The sequence below is a fragment of the Charadrius vociferus genome, unplaced genomic scaffold, assembly GCF_000708025.1.
Source record: "Charadrius vociferus isolate BGI_N301 unplaced genomic scaffold, ASM70802v2 scaffold45, whole genome shotgun sequence".
Classification (NCBI taxonomy): domain Eukaryota; kingdom Metazoa; phylum Chordata; class Aves; order Charadriiformes; family Charadriidae; genus Charadrius; species Charadrius vociferus.
Window position 1 is genome coordinate 314,816 of NW_009648712.1, and position 17,263 is coordinate 332,078.

The 17,263-nt window shown below is 37.2% G+C and overlaps 1 protein-coding gene across 1 annotated transcript; it reads right to left on the minus strand.

Moving 5' to 3' along the window:
- Positions 1 to 709: 709 nt before the first annotated feature.
- On the minus strand, positions 710 to 16,108 carry NDC80 (NDC80 kinetochore complex component). The gene is made up of 16 exons (XM_009886620.1): positions 15,920 to 16,108; positions 15,372 to 15,458; positions 14,517 to 14,640; positions 14,217 to 14,389; positions 11,718 to 11,820; positions 10,765 to 10,854; positions 9,417 to 9,510; positions 8,143 to 8,249; positions 6,628 to 6,772; positions 6,139 to 6,344; positions 4,792 to 4,944; positions 4,431 to 4,520; positions 3,571 to 3,663; positions 2,017 to 2,147; positions 1,377 to 1,479; positions 710 to 1,008 (listed from the first exon to the last, which is right to left on the minus strand). Exons 1-16 carry the CDS (start codon positions 16,018 to 16,020, stop codon positions 886 to 888), a joined length of 1,923 nt encoding a protein of 640 aa, XP_009884922.1. The 5' UTR covers positions 16,021 to 16,108; the 3' UTR covers positions 710 to 885.
- Between the last annotated feature and the right edge of the window lie 1,155 nt (positions 16,109 to 17,263).

Genomic DNA, 17,263 nt, shown 5'->3' on the forward strand with positions numbered 1-17,263 from the left:
GATGACCTATACTGCCAGAATTCATGTTGTCCTACATAGAGCTTTCACTGGTATACATATTCAAGAAGTACAGTGAGTTTTCATCTGGGACCATGAGCAATTAGAGATGAAACTTTGTTTTCAAACTGACTATCTTTCTTTCTCTAGACTATTTACAAGACTACTGTAAAACTACTACGGATCTTTTCAAAGAGGTTTTTGTTAAATAAATAATCTTAATCTTGTAAGAGGGGTCTCTGAGCAGTTTCATAGATGACTGAACAAGCAGGAGACTGAAAGACATTTACAGTTGGCTTGCTACTAAAAGAAAGGCTGGGGGAAGGATGTGTACCCTCATGCATGTGTGCTAAATACATACACATATTATGAAATGCACAAACAATACTCCAGAAAGCAAAGTTAACTCTTTTCTCAGTTAGGAATCTTACAAGTTTACAAAAACCACTAGTTATTTTTAAGTAGCAGTCTTTCATGTTGTCAGCACCCTCTGCATTTGTGCTGTCACTTGCGGTTCCATCTTTAAATCAACTCTGGCTTATTTTAACAGGTTAACCGTACTCTTGTCTTACTAATGTTCCTAGAAGAGCACCAACGATTTGAATATAAAGAAAAAAAATGAAATTAAGTTGCTCCGCAGTTGTCTTGTTTGTAATCATGTGTAATATATTGCAAGGAGGAAGTGTAAGTAAAGCCTTTTTTAAGAAAATGAAAATATATTGTTTAATTCTTTAATGTATTTGTGTCAATAGAACAAAGGAAGTTCATAAATATTTCCTTACACTTAAAACCAGTTTCACGGCTAAACACAAGAAATACCCATCCTCTTAGAAGGCACCATACCAGAGCTTCAGAAACGCAAAATTTTCATCTTCGCGTTTTCTGTAATTACAGATTTTCAGCCTTCTTTTTATAACTGTCTAGAATTCTGGTCAAGGTTGACAATAGATCTTCAGACATGAATTCTTCATAGTCTCTGTCAATTTTCACATTCTGTTCATCAAGATATTTCTAGAAAAGAGTTACAGAAAGTTTATTAAAACTGTTATGGTCTCTATTGTACTGGTTCTTCTAAAGCATTTTAAGCAGTCATTGCACAGGTTAAGTGATGATTTCAGTTAAACACTTCTCTGAAAGACGTCTGCCAGAAGCAGATTAAACCTGACAGGATGTTACTGCTGAAATTTAATAATAAATTCTGATTATTTAGACCAAAGGTTTTGTCAACAGATTTATTTAACTAGTATCCACAGACTCCGTGCAGCAACCCTAAATAGCTGATACTTTATTGGAAAGAGTAAGTTCTAATTTCCATGCATTTCACTGCAGTTGCAAATGTCTCTAGAAAGGTTTAATTTTGAATATAAAATTTTGCTTACTTCTATAGATACTACATGAGTAGCAATCACTTCTAAAAGACGATTCAAGTTATCACCAGCTTTCCTGCTCTCTTCTGTTGTGGTTTGCATAACAACTTGGTATCTAAAAAAAAAATAGACACTCGAAGTCATGTCTGTAATTATAAAATTGTTGACATCTAAACCAATCACTTTACCAAGTCTGATATATCATCACGTTTACCTGTAATTTTTTCTATTAGTATTAACTTGCACCACATTCCATTTGTATATTAATACTTAACTTAGAAGAAAAAGGACTGTATTGTGCTAACCAGTAAGAAACAAGGTATCTTAGAGTCAGAATAGCCTTTCCGGACTTTAGGTTATAAAATGTAGTTGTCACATAAGTTTGGAAAGAAATTAATTTCCTTACTATAACCATATATATGAAAAAAGTTACATGGAAAACAGGAGTTCTGATAGAACAGATAAATATTCTAGCAAAATATTAAGTGTCGAGGAGAAACATTTTTCAATTGCGAATTTGTGGAATTAATATACTGAGATGGATACCTGCTCACCAAAGAATTTTATGTTAGAATTAAAGAAAATGTCTTTATTCTTAAAAAACAGAAAAAACAAAATAAACTACACAAACAATTGAAGTTATGGGCCTTACTGTCGTTGAAGATCATGCAGTTCATTTGTGGCTTCACTGAGACCTTCATTGATACCACTCTCAAGTAATTGTTTATGCTTCTCTAACAATTCTAGTTCATTTGCGCATTTTTGCTCTTCTTCTTCTGCCTCCTGTGAACATAAGGAAAGGGAAAAAAATTGCATAACTCAGGAATAATTAGGATTTTTTTTCCTCCTTTATATTACCTGATTATGTCCTGATACTTGAATTCAGAATTCACCCAAGTAACTCCAAACTCAGAACTAAAAAAACCCAAGGACTTCCTCCCCCCAAACGTAAAGCTTCAGGTCTTTTCTGTATTGTCTTCCACCCAAAACCAACCTAACCTTCCCTTTATTTCTCTAACCTTATTTCAGGGTCTGTGTTGTAGCTATTTTCCCTTAAATTAATCTCAAAAAGTGTTATTTACATACTTGAAATAGCTTAGAAATGGAACATCATGAAAAACTGTTCCTAGGTTAAAAAAAAAAAAAAATCACATTTGAGTAAGAAAATTGCTTTTCCCTTTTGTGTCTGAAAGATAAGTACAAAATGTAAGTAATCATCTCTCCAAGAAGAATTACACTGTTGACACTATACTTAGCACAATTAAATGTACAAAACCAAACTAAATTCCACTATCAACTAAACATGCAATTTTGGTAAAATACTGAAACATCATCATCCTTCAAAAATGATTTTAATACTGAAGTGTTATGGATAGCACTTTAAAAATTACATGAGGAATTACATGACTATATCTTCTTATAACCATCCAGTTGCAACTGAGTATTTTTTGAGTTCACCTTAAGAAAAAAGTATATGCTGCAGCATAGAGCAAAATCTAAATTTCAGGTGTTTTTGAAAACAAAAAATTAATTGTCTCCAGCCACCTAAGCAGGTATTGGCAATGAAATAACCCTGTTTAGCCGTTATAACACAGGCGTTTGGAATTGAAAGAGCAGGTATGTTAAACGCTAGCTTAGTTAAAAAAACATTTTTCTCCTGGGCACCACGGCCCCGCTAAAGCCATGCTGTTGAGAGGTACTGAAGCAGCCACTTAGTTGTTAACTGAGAGGGCTACGTTTCGTTGCTAAACTAGAAGGATAGGAAAAGGATAGGGACGGCTCCCCCACTGGGGAAGAAAAACAAAGAAAGAAACAATTTTATATCATTAAAACATTTAATGCACTTTTAGTCAAATAATATTTTCCTTAGCTTTTAATGTGATTTACTAAAAACTGTAAGTGTATTTATTGTATGCAAACTGAAAAGACAAGGCAGATACTGTTAACTCTGCATTTATCACTGGATATAATAGCTTATGATTTACAGGATCTGCCAAAGTGTGATGACAGATTGTCTTATGAGAAAGTGACTCACTGACTCACTTAAGGTAGCACTCAAATATTTCTGAAAAGAATGAGAGAATCCTGCAACAGGAATGGAAGGAGGCAAGGGCAGAGGTCCAAACAAAGAAAAATGCAAACCAAAAACTTAGGTATAAATAAATGGATTAAGGATAAACTGTCATCAACCTATAAGAAGTTCTACCTTAAGCTTCTGATGGTAAAGATCATCCAGCTTTTCAGCTTCTTCTTTCAGCATTTTCACACTGCTTTTCTTTTCCACTACCATGACGTTCACCTAGAATGAAAACATGACCAAGAAAATATAATTCAAAAAGAATTCCAACATATAAATCCATGCCATCACAAGCAACACATGGTAGCCTAGAAATATTTTTAAACTGGGCCAGGCTGAGATGGCATTAACTGTCTTCATAGCAGTCTGTATGGTACTTTGTTTTGTATAAGTGGCTAAAACAGTATTGGTAACACCCCAATATTTTGGCTATTGCTGAGTAGTGCTTGCACAGTATTCAAGGCTTTCCCTCCCGTGGCCCCTCAGCGAGTAGGGTATGGGCAGGCAAGAGGTTGGAAAAGTGCATACCCAAGACAGCTGACCTAAATTGGCCAAAAGGATACTCCATACCATACACTGTCAAGCTTTGCAATAAAAAGTAAGGTAAGGGACGAAGAATGGGGAAATAAACTTCTCCTTCTTCCAATCCATCCTGAACCCAATATTGCTAAAAATCTTCCTGAAGACAACTTGTCAGTGATGGTAAGCCACACAACAGACTGGAATGGGCAACTTATTAAAAACAAATCTTTCCAATGTTTATGGTCAAATATACGTAAGCCGCATAATCTTTAATGAAGGGGATACACATTACTTCAGACAACAGGAGGAGACCGTAATTCTCATGTAAAAAACCCCCAACAACCACCTCAACCCAACAAACCAACCCAAACAAAAACCAACCCACTACACCACACTTCACCCATGCAAAACATCAAATGAGACCAGCAGATAACATTCTTAGTCTTAATCTTCATTAACCAACACACCTGTTCCAAAGTATCTTCCAAAGTCATTTTCCTTTGAGTAGCTTTCCTAATTTCTTCCTCAGTCTGGTTTATGATCTCCATAAGGGGAGCCTGTAATACGCATACAAGAGGATCTGGCTAATGCAATTTGTTAGTTTGAACTAAGAGGTACCTAAGTACATCTTCTCTCTCCCGTTTTTATTTAGGCTGCTGTACCCTCCAATACCAAATTTTCTTCTTATACTATAATGTTGTTATGGCAATGCATCACACAAGGCTTTCAATGAAGTTTCATGGAGAGGTTAAGACCTTTCCAACATTTCCAAAGAAACACATTTTTTTGGGAGTGGCAACAGAAACATTCAGTGTTGACTCTACTTACCTTGATCTGAGTTCTGTATTTGACTAGGCAATTTGGTCCTGCCTCAGGATTAAACTGAATCTCAAAGTCGTGGCCTTTGGAATTCTCAGCACTTACTGGAATTAATTTCAGCTTTCGAGCCAGTTTATGGTACTCTGCCAGTTGCATTTCAATCTGTTCAGAGGCGAAAAGGGCAAAAATTGTAGAAGAAATACAAAAAGTATGCATGTATTACTTCACACAGATTTCTGAGTTGCTCTGTACAAACAAGATTCCAAGTCCTGCCACAGAATGCAAGAGCTTTATGTATTGACAATCCAGCTGTTTGCATTGTTTGGATTAAGTGCTGTTTTATGCTTCTTTCAGAATTTGCTCTGCAAGGTTTCTCAGTGGGTATGGGTAAGACCTAATGGTTTCACCTGTGGTTTTCCCTACTCATCTCCCCTATTTTTTCTTGTCTCAATTCTTTGAGGATTAGTTGATAGGGAAGGAAAAACGCCCTTGGAAATATTAGAAATAACTAACACAATGATCAGTCATTGTGTTGATATGCCTTCTTTCGTTGGTTTTGACAGGAAATGCCATATCACCACACATTGTAACAACAAACTAACTTGAGTATAATTCTAGACAAAGCTTATTAAATGCTCTGTTTTCTGATTAATGAATGCTATTTACACACAAACACCAAACAACATCGGTATTTTTTCCAGTTTTATGTGCTTCATACTTGCACAGTATGAAGAATTTAATATCAAGTGCTTGATAAAGCGTAACCCTGCCAAATGCAAAACAAGTTTGAAACCTTTTTTTTTAGTTCTACATCTAGCAAAGCTTTTAAATCCAACCACTTACAGGACCACATCTTTTCATTCTGTTTGAGGGAGCAAATTGAATTTGGCCCTTAAAAATCTATTAGAATGTGCACATAAGGGACAATCTGGCCCTAAATGTGTGCAAAGATATTGATTCAAAGCATTAGTATGCATTAATTCCTTGCTACGAAATCTTAATGTTAGCCTGAAATTGCTTGTGTTAGCAAAGCAATTTCAAGCTAATGCTATCAAAGCTCTTGATGCTGTAACAGTGAGAGCTGACAGTGGTGCATATTCTAGCTATGTACCTTATGATGCAGAAAAAAATGAGAATAGTACATTTCTGTTATGCTCAAAACGGAAAAGGGGGAAAAAAAAGAAACATTTTTCAGTGGTTGTAAACAGAAGCCATTCTTGTCACTTTAGCCTGTTAAGACATATCTGTGGTGTTAGATTATTCAGGAAAGAAGTTAGCAATAGTCCAAGTGCCAAGTTTAAGTTTGCATGATGAAAACTGATAGCCACCTCTCAGTATAGCAGGGTTTTCACATACCGCCTCTTTATTCCTAGCATATTTTAGCTCTTCATTCCACAGCTGATGTTCTTCTGCTTCCACTTCCTTAGTCAGCTTGTTAATGGTTTGCTGCAACTCATTTCTCTCATGATTTATTCTCTCAATGTCCGCAACTGAGTACTTTTGGTTATCAAAGATGTGTTGGAGCCGGGCATTCTCCTGCTTCATTGCTTCTACTTCCATTTCTAAGTTCACAAAACACTTGTGAAATAGATGTAAAATACCAGCCTATATTGTTAAACTTATTTACTCATAAAAATACAGAGAGATTAATATCTGCATTTCATTACTCTAGTGTACAAACAGCTATGAGCCAAAAAAATCTCTTTATTAGCAATCCGTTTTGGAAAGTTTATTCATAGCATCACGATACACTAAATATCTCACTCTGTCCTGAAGCTGAGAATTACAGTTCTTTTAAACCTATTTCTAGCTTTTCTATCCCATTTGCGACCAAGACCTTCTTACCTGCTGTCTCAACTTCCTCATTGACACCTTCCATTTTTTGATCAAGGATGGATATATGAGATTCCAGATTAGCCAAATAAGCCTGGTATTTCTGTACATCTGCTTGAAGAGATGATTTCAGGTTTCGTAGTGTTACTCTTCGATCCTAGTAAATGGATGGAAAGAACAATCACAATTATATTAATCTAAAATAACGATCTTACTTTCCAGACAACAGAGTAATTGGTCAACTTCAATAGTATAAATATAAAATTAAAGAACTTTAATAAATGTTTCTATCTTTGACAGGCAAACCAAGCTAAGCATTTTAAAATAATCATAGAATCACAGAACTGCAGGTCCTGAAGCGTTGCCTATAATCATTGAATCATCTAGGTTGGAAGGGCCCTTGAAGATCATAAAGCCCAGCCATCAAACTAACACTGCCAAAACCACCACTAAACCATATCCCTAAGCACTGCATCTACCAGTCTTTTAAATACCTCCAGGGATGGTAACACAACGACTTCCCTGGGCAGCCTGTTCCAATGCTTAACAACCCTTTCTGTGAAGAAATTTTTCCTAATATCCAATGTAAAACTCTCCTGGCGCAACTTGAGCCCATTTCCTTTTGTCCTATCGCTTGTTACTAGTGAGAAAAGGTCAACTCCTACCTCTCTACAACCTCCTTTCACGTAGTTGTAGAGAGCAATAAGGTCTCCCCTGAGTGTTCTTTTCTGCAGGCTAAACAACCCCAGTTCCCTCAGCCGCTACTCATAAGACTCGTGTTCTAGACCCCTCACAAGCTTCAGTGCCCTTCTCTGGACACACTCCAGCACCTCTTTGTCTTTCAAAAAAGGCTGAAAAGATCGTTTGTGCTTCAATTCTTGCATTTCAGCATTTAGTCTTTAATTTGCATAAGGCACTGCATTAAGAAAGTTCTTGCTACAGGTAATTCACAACTTAAGTATAATAATACACAAAGGGCAGATAAAACTAAGGGCAAGGAAAGCTGGGAATACAAGCAGTACATTTCGCACAGTAGGCAGAAGTCTCAATTTGGCAGCTGCACAGCCACTAAACCATTTTTTAAACTCATGATTTATTAAAAGCAGAATCCATCTTTTCTAACAAAATATTTTCCCTAAAATATATTGTTACCACTGAATCCCATACTGTCATTCCCTAAGAAGTTCTCATACCAACACTTTTGGAAAAAGATAATATGGAAATTCAGAAAAAAGAAGCAGTTCAAGTACTTTATTAATATTTCAGTCAATGCAAGATCTCATTACCTGAAAATATCTGCACAATATCTCACAAATAGCAACTGAAGACTCTACAGTAACTGCCTTGTACTATAGTGGTATAGGAGTCTGTAATAACTTGGACTAATTAAAATCCCATGGAGCACTAAAAATAATGTTCCATTTGTTGTAATGCATGATCAGTATCTTCATTTAATAATGACAATAATGGTCAATAATAGAAAATTCAACTCTACCATATAAACAAGCATAGACACAATTTACTAACCGGCTCGCTTTCCTTTTCTTTTTCTAGTCTTGCAATCTCTTCATGAAGTCTTTTGTTGTCAGCTACTAAACCTTCTATCTGGAATTCATCTATATTAAACAAATCCTCTGGGGGGAGAAAAAAGGGGGGGAAGGAGGGGGAATGAGTGGTGGGGTTACAAATTAATCTCACTGAATATCACCACCTAACCTGAATATCTCTGCTTTGGCTTCAGCACAGTAAATACCCACTATCTGGACAATTATTTTAAACTAAAAAAACCAAACAACCAAAACCCAACCAACAAACCCATCAAAAAACCCCCTTTCATGACAAAGCAAATAGGTAAAACCTCCAAAACAAACAAGTAAAGAAAATAGTTTTTTACTCCTCATGTCATAAAAGAGCTGCAAATCAGTCCCTTGAGGTCAGAGTTTCCAAACTCTCATACAGCCCACGCTATAGCATAGTGCTTGTTAGATAAGTTTCATATGTTCCATCTTCACAAGGTAGTCTGATTTGTATACTCCTTTCTCATCCACATGCTTCCTTGCCTCTTAAGACATCTTTTCCCTTACTTCCCTCAGTCTTTGCCAAACAACGGCAGGATTACTTTTTCCTACTAATATCTAGTAACAGTCTAGTAGCTTATGTTTCCTCTCCGACTGATGGCTCAAGCTTGCAACAGAAGTGTCCTTAGTCTGGCTTTTCATAGGAGGGCACAGAAAGCAAGAACTATTTTTCCTCCTTGTTCTTATATTGTTTGTATTTCTGTAGGTGATGAAATGAATGAGTCAAAAAAAAAAATAATCTTCCATCTCCTTGAACACAAACATAGCTGCATGCTGAATCATATATGGGAACCTTCACAACAGAGTTTCTAACTTTTGCAGATTGTTTTCAGAGCTTTTAGAAGCTGGACTTTTTTACTCATCAGATGTGCATCCTCTGGTAATATTTTTCTTTTTTTAATTGTTCACTTTGTCAGACAGAAACAAGAGCCATCTGCATAGATGGAATTTGCATCTGAAGAACTGTACACTTTTCTGTCACAAAGCCATTGAAAACAATAAGGTTACGCAGAGACAACTGGTAGCAGAGCATGACCTGTCTTGTCTGTACTAGTAACAATGCATAAAAAAAAAGAGTATTAAGCCAAAGTAACTGACAGGTACTTGGGAATTTCAGGTTCCCTTACTTCAGATCACTTTCAGTTGTAAAACAAGCAGAACCGGTGCTAGAAGAAAAGAAACCAGTAACACAACTAAATACTTCATTAAAACACACAAACTTACTTAATTTTGACCGCACTTCTGCATCCAATTCTTCAAAAGTATCACCCCCTTTCATGAAGTGCTCATAGCACTTCACAGTGTAGTCCAAGAAAAGCTGAAAACAATTTAAAAAGTTTTCATTTCAACAATTCAAAGGGCTGTAAAATATCTAGATAGCGTAAATCTACTCAACCAATGAAATTAAATGGACTCAAAAAAAAAAAAATCTTTCACTGGTTTGACTGCAGTTCTGTAAAAAAAAAAAAAAAATCAACCTTTTTTCCTCCCTTTAAACATAGAATGTCAACAGACTATATCCAGGCAAAAGGAGGTATCTAGAATTCACATTAAGAAAGGTCTGGAAATACTCAATACATTTTTCTGGGATACCTAACATGCATAGCAGATGCAATATTTAAGAATTTATTATCTTGAAGCATATGATCCTCTCAGGCTAGTTTATGGAAACTGTAGGTCTATTTAACAGACCTCTCTGGTAAATATCACCATTATACTTCACGTGTGGAGGTGTCAGAGAACTGAAGACAAGTTACCCCAAAAAAATGTACTGGAGACTTTAAATTACAGATCTTTCAGAAGCAATTACACCAGTATTGTAAATTTTGTTTCAATGTATATGCATAACTATCACTCTATAAGCACACATTTAGTTTAAAAGCATTTTTGTCAGGTTTGTAACCTTAGTCCAAAATTCTGATTTAATTTGATTTTTGCAATTTTCTAATTAAATGTTCTGGCACATCATACAACCCCTTCCAAACATCTGTTGTGAGTTTACACTGAGTTAAATCTGAATAGCACTAATAATCTATGATAAATTAGAAAGAAGGCAAGCTGCTGGATTTTAAAGTGCCTGAATTACATTGCCACCCTATTTTGTAGCTAGGAAGTTAAACATTATGACCAATGTTTAAATGGTAAATGAAGTAGATATTGGCAGGGTCCGCCCCATTTATAATTAAGTGACTGTCTGTACCCTGTACTGCTGTTAACCTTAGAAGGCTAGCGTGCTAAAGAGAAATATACCTGAGACCCTACTAAGAAACATACATGATAATGAGTCCCTTTCTCCATACAGAAGAGAAACAGTAGCAACTCGGAGAATAAGGCATTTCAATTTAATACCCAGTCTTCACCAATAGACTGGCCATGATGCCTGCATGGAAACTAGTTGCTCAAGCTTTTTATATAATGCTACTAAACTTCCTAGAAAATTCTGTGAATATAAAACTGAGCAGAATCTATAAATACAGTAAAAATTGTTCTGTCATATATTTAAATTGTGTTGTTACAGCATATGGCGAAATTCAGTTGAACAATTCTGATAATCATTTACTGTTTATGGTACCTTGTTATGTACAATTCCATCATCCGTCTCTCCTCCCCAGCTCTGTCCATCATCAAATGATGGTGCATTTTCCCTCATGGCAGCATATAACTAAAAGGCACAGGTGTACATAAAAAGAGCGAGTGTGAAGATTCCCATTAGTGTTCACATTAGTTTCATGTTCATGATAAGAAGCAGAGTAACATTGGATTAGGAATTCAGCAAGCAGGGTGTAATGGTGCTGCTTCAGAACATGACCAATCACATCAGGGTAATGAGCCTGTGTTTAGTTGACTAAAAGCACTGACAAAGAGCATTAACTGGACATTCTACACTGCCGAATTCCCTTTCTAAGCCAAGTGTATCTTTTCAGCATAAAGGATGGGATTTTCATGTGTGCCCAATTCAGCAGTGGTGAACTTCTGTCACAGATTCCAAATTTTGCTCAGACCTGAGCTGGCAGCAACAGAGACTTACCACTATTAAAAAAACCCCACAGAAAACAAACAAAACAACTCCCACACAAACACAACCTCCCCCACTTTATATAACAATCACAGGACTCTTGAATAATTCCAATTGAAAATTCCATCCTTAGACTTCAAATTTAGAAGAAGATGGCAGATGTCACAAGAAGCTCTGCACTGTAGATACATAATTATACCCATTAACTTTTTGTATTTTTATGTACATATAGGTCATCATTCCCCCCCCCCTTCACATACACAAATTTATCCAGTGCACATGGTGAAAAAAAGAATTATCTAGTATAACATTAAAAACTCAGTCTAAAAGTTACTAAAAGTAAGTTTAAGGGCTAGCTCCCAGATGCCAGGTAAGAACAGCTACCTTTTTCTATACATAAATGTAAAACAAAGATTTTCAGAGATATTTAGCATTTAGGAGATCTGTATTAAAACTAACATTCCAGCCTGAAAAGTGGAAATATTTGGCTTAAAAACGACAAATGCTACCTTGACACAATCAATTAACCAAACCAAAGCTGTCACGATCTGAGGCCACGTGTGTGGTGCTCCCACTGTGTACATGGAGCTTTTTGACAAAGGAAAGGGGTACCTGCAAGGCAAAAGAAAATACATTTTTAACAGCTATGGCAAAGAGTAATGAAAACAAACCAGCACATTTTTTATAGGTAGATCAAGGCACAGAAGAAAGAACAAACTCAATTATACTTTATACTGTACATCATGGGAGATAAGCTGTGTTCTTACAGCACTATTTTATTCAATTATCATGCATATACCATTTTGTGATTCATAGAATATCTCAGGTTGGAAGGGACCCATAAGGATTGAGTCCAACTCCCTTCTTCTTGCAGGACTACCTAAAACTAAACCATATGACTAAGAGCGTCATCCAGATGCTCCTTGAACTCTGACAGGCTTGGTGCCAGGACCACTTCTCTGGGGACCCTGTTCCAGTGACTGACCACCCTATCAGTGAAGAACCTTTTCCTAATGTCCAATCTGAACTTCCCCCTGACACAGCTTCATTCCATGTCCTCACGTCCTATTGCTGGTGACCAGTGAGAGGAGATAAGCGCCTCTGTTGCCCTCCTTGAGGAAGTTGCAGACTGTGATGAGGTCACCCCTCAGCCTTCTCTTCTTCAGCTGAAGAAACCAAGTACCTCCGCTGCTCCTCATAAGTCTTGCCCTCTAGACCTTTCACCATCTTGGTTGCCCTCCTCTGGACACACTCTAATAGTTCGATGTCCTTCTTACATTGAGGCATCCAAAACTGCACACAGTACTCAACGTGGGGCTGCACCAGTACAGTGCAGAGCGGGACAATCACCTCCCTCACCCAGCTAGCTATTGAAAAAATGATTGAAGAAATGGATTTTTTTTTTGCATATCCAAGGATTAGGAACAATTAAGGCCTCATACAAAAACGTGCAAACTATTCTTTCATACACTCTTTAGCCTCTTCCTATTCAGCTTAGTATGTTGCCTTGGTCTTGGCAGTATTCAGATCTGTCTTTCTCCTTCTGAAGCTACTATGGGAGGAGAGATGGGCACTGCAGTACTAGGGAAAAAGGAGCGGGTGCCCTGTGAGCATGAAGTGATCCATGATGAGACAAAGACCTCAAAGAAAAGACAACAAACACAAAGGAGGGAGCAATAGTCCAATGGATGATGTTTAGACTTCCAAGCCTGAAGGATTTCCTAACATATGAAAACTGATACATGGGAGTTCTATTCTTTGAGGGCAAGATTCTTGCTTCCTGGGTCAAGTGCACTTTGAAAACAGAAAAGCAACTGACAATCAGCTTAATGTCAGGCAATTACAGAACAGAATTTCAGAACAGCTGCATATCAAAGTATTAATATTATCTATAAATAAGGAACACACAAAGGCTATACTGCAAATTCCAGACATTCTCTCAAAATCTTCTACAGATCAAGGAACACAGACGTGCAGATCTTATTCCATCTTTAGACTGACAACAGCCCAAACTGTTTTTTAAGAACGTAGGACAAGAAGCTACTGATAAACTGGCAGTTCTAAATAAGCGCTCGAGAGCCATTCAACCTAAAAATTTTTTTAAATTAATTATTTAGGTCCATTTTCTAACTCTCGAAAGACAACTTAAAGTGGTTTCTCAAAATAAATCTTCTTATCCAGGATTACACTCTTGGTGCAGCAGAGTAAAGCCTCTTGAAAGCAACTTCCTTTTCAACATTTCAGTTAGGTCAGCAGTTTCAAATGTTATAGGTTAAACCAAAACTTTATTAAAATACTGAGAAGCAAACAGAAGAGGCTTATACCTACATCTAAGGAGCCCTGGTGCTTTGACACCATCATGTGCTCAAATCTACAGAAGAAAATACACTTCGCTTTTTTTAAAATGAGACTGAAAATTCACCATTATCAAGAGACAGAGGATTTTCTTTCTTGGGAAGTGTTGGTGCATTAATGATTCTAAACACTAAGAGAACAAGATAAGAAATAAAACTCTCAGCTACTTGTTTTTTTCACCTCGGTGGTAATTTTTGTTATTTCCACCCCTTGCTTTGAAAGCAGAATGACAGAAATTACAGGAAAAATGATTTTTAACTAAATGAACCAGATCCAACATTCTGAAATTGTTTTTTAATTCTTGGATTTTAACAGAGTGAACCAGAAGAGCCTGTCAAAAAAAAAATGTGTCTCTCTTTCAAAGTTTAATACAAATAAAGATAAGTAATTAGATTTTACATTACAAAGCAAGCTTTCAGAAGCCTACAGTTCTGCAAGTTCAAATATAAAACGTATAGCCGAGTCTGAGAATCAGAGAGTAAACTCAGAGCTAAACAAAAGGTGAAACAAAATAAATCACAACACTGTAGTTTCAGAGTCTCACCTGAATAAAGAAGCCTATCCATTCTCCCCAGCTATCATGCAGAGTTCTTAGCTTTTAAATTTCTACCTGTATCATATCTAACACAACAGACTAACAATAGTGATCTTACCCAAGCTCTTTAAAAACTCTGGGAATTTCCTCTTCAAATTTTGAGTCAGGCAGCTCGTAAGAAGGGCAAAGAAATCCATAGATAAAAGTGAAGATTTTTAAAAAGTCCTTAACCGATGGAGACTGTAGTGATTTCATGGAAACATTATGGGCGTAACCATTCTCCACAAGAAACTGACAAAAAGAAACATGGCATATTAGTCACTAAATAAAATCTAAAGTTGAAACCATGAAAAATAAGTATATTTTTGGGTGTCTTTTATGCCTAATAATGAACATTTAGAATAAGTTAATAAATTACCTCACAAAGCTGCTTGATACATTGTTGGATGAATGCCTTGTCGTGAAGCGGCCTGGGATCCTTGATCTTTTCTGTACCGAACACACCATACTGACTGTTACGTGACCCTCCAGCCCCACTAGTTCTAAGGACAAAAAATAAATACAGTTCTTGTGACAGTACATATAAAGAAGAACTCTCCTAATGTTTAAATCACTACCATTGCTATCTTTTGTTTTCTTTTGCATTTGTTATTTAGGAAGATTGGAAGAACAACATCAACCTGGAAGCCATGATACAGACATACAAATGAGGGATTACTATATCATAGATGAATGTTTTCTTCAGTTTACTGAAAGAAATAAAGTTTTACAGAACATAAAAATAACCCAAAGATCAAAAGAAAAAATGATGTAGGTGACTGAAAATAAAGACTAAAATATTTAAGGAATATTCAAAAGGAGTATATCCCTGCAATAGTGGGGTCCCATGAAGGAAGATACCTGCAAGACACTAGAACACGGAAAGCCATGAACTAAGCTGAAAGAGTATAGAATTTTGGAAGGTTTACACCTTAGAAGAAACTAAGGCAGTGTGTACTGGAGATAACTTTCTTCCTTAAAAATAGCAAATGTATTGAGGAGCTCTTAAGGTCTCCAGTGCATATCATTCCCAAGAGGAAGAACAGCTCTCAAAGCAATTCCTCAAAGCATTGGTGTAGCGATCAAAGAATGGAGGAAGGCAGACCTGAAAGTCTGCTGGCCTCAGACCCATTATTCCCTACAATGAAAATCTGTTAAAGAGAGAAAAATTAGAAAACGATGTAGGACTGTTATTGTTCTAATTTACAGCACAGAGATCTAAAGCTATCAATACCTCTTCCCAAAAAAGCTGACTTTTCTTTCTGAAGTTCCAGGTGTAGGTTTGCTCATGCTCAGCTTCCCAAACGTACCTCTGTCCTTCCTGAAGGATAGGGAGGAGGATTCAAGTGACTATTTTTACCATTTCATTTTTTTGCTCATGTAAGAAAACTATAAACACATGCATATAAGCCTAAGCATCTTCAGCATAGCAGCATCTTAGAAAAGTCAACGGATTTTAATGCATTATTTGTCCATTATCAAAACTACTTCTGCAAGAAGATTTATAAGTATGTATTTTATACACACACATGCAACCAGCCACCTCCTAAGAAATATGTAAGAAAAAATGTTACAATTTGAAGAGTCATGGGTATACAAATAGATTAAAGAAAGTTTCTTGCAGAACTGGAGCACTTGTGCAAATATCCTTGGCTGCAGGGAAGTTTTCTTCTCACTGCTCCCTTTTTTTTTTTTTAAGTTGCTACTCACACACAGTACAGTAAATCTCTTCAGAGTTTGTTTTCTATACCTATTCTTAGCACAATGATCAGCAACACTTACATCTGAGGTGTTTGAAGACCCATCTTGTTGCTGTCCTGCACTCTCAGTGCCATCATAGATTGCCGACCACTGCTTCCGGTAGTACTTGAGCTTCGTCTCATTGTGACTAAACTGTAAATCACAACCTGTCAGTATTGGAAAATCCAGAAACTAAGAGTATTTGCTTTTTTTAAACACCACAATGACTTTCTAAAGGGTCAAAATAAGCAAGAACTGTACTTTGGACCAACTGCTATGACAGACAGTTTCCAGAAATAGTGGGTTCTCTTAAAAAAAAACCAACCAGCCAAACAAAAAGGTGCACATCAGAATTCAGAACTACATAACAGCAGCCACAGCCTTTGAAATTACCTATTTTATTGATGAAAGTGCCAGTACTTGTTTCAAACCTACTATTTTGCCTTTATTTATATCTGGTCATTTCTAACCTACAGGCTCCAAAACCAAAATGGCTTAAGAAGTTTTTCAGTCCAATCAGCTGGGAGGAAGGCCATGTTAACATGACTACTGTTTCTAGCACTTCAGCCATCCACCTATTCCTTATCCGCTAATTCTCTCTCTCTCCATCCTCTCCTTGGAGAGAGAGGTGGGGGGGAGCATCTGTCCTTGGTTTCAGTGACCAGTCTGGCCCAAACCACAACACTGAGACTACTTATTGGTTTTGCAAATGATCTCACAGTATCATAGCACAGTAACTGGAAAGCCTCTTCTGAGATAATATTATGGCTATGTTCAGACTACACACACAAAATATAAATCAAAATGGAAGTATTGAACTGTCCCCACAGCGGTGTTACGTGGAATCTTGAGGTAAATAGAATTAACTCTGCAAAAAATGCCAACTCTTGCCCTTTACAGCAGATCTATTTTAGTTGTGAGGTGGGCTCAAATAACTGAATTATAACTAATCGAAAAACCTTCATTACAAACATTACCAAACCGCATCAGTATAAATTGAGTTTGAGGCTCACAATTCTACTTCTACTTTTCACAAACCACGACAGAAGTTTAGCTTAGACCCGCTTCACAGAGCAGTTTACCCGCGACCTCATTTTCTCTGGGGAAGAAACGGCATTCTTCCGTTACTTTACCAGGGACGGGACCCACCACAGGCAGAGCAAATTGCTTTCACGAACGCACCAAGTGACGAGCAGAGCTCGCTGGAGTCAACGCGCCAGCGGAAACAAGGCTTTCCCCTCGGTGCGCGGCCAACGCCTCCCCCGGCGACCGGCCAGACAGGACCTGTTGTCCGCCCCACAGCCGCCGGCCCCGGGACTGGGGTTGGGGTTGCCGCCGCCGCCTCCCTGCCTCCCTCTGTGGCGGGGGGGGGCCCAGCCACGGAGG

Coding starts and splice junctions, on each gene's coding strand:
- NDC80 (XM_009886620.1), bottom strand. CDS start 16,020: ATGAGACGAAGCTCAAGTACTACCGGAAGCAGTGGTCGGCAATCTATG. Junction 14,641..15,371: donor GTCAGCTTTTTTGGGAAGAG/GTATTGATAGCT, acceptor TTTTGTCCTTAG/AACTAGTGGGGCTGGAGGGT. Junction 11,821..14,216: donor AGAGTTTTTAAAGAGCTTGG/GTAAGATCACTA, acceptor TTTGCCTTGCAG/GTACCCCTTTCCTTTGTCAA.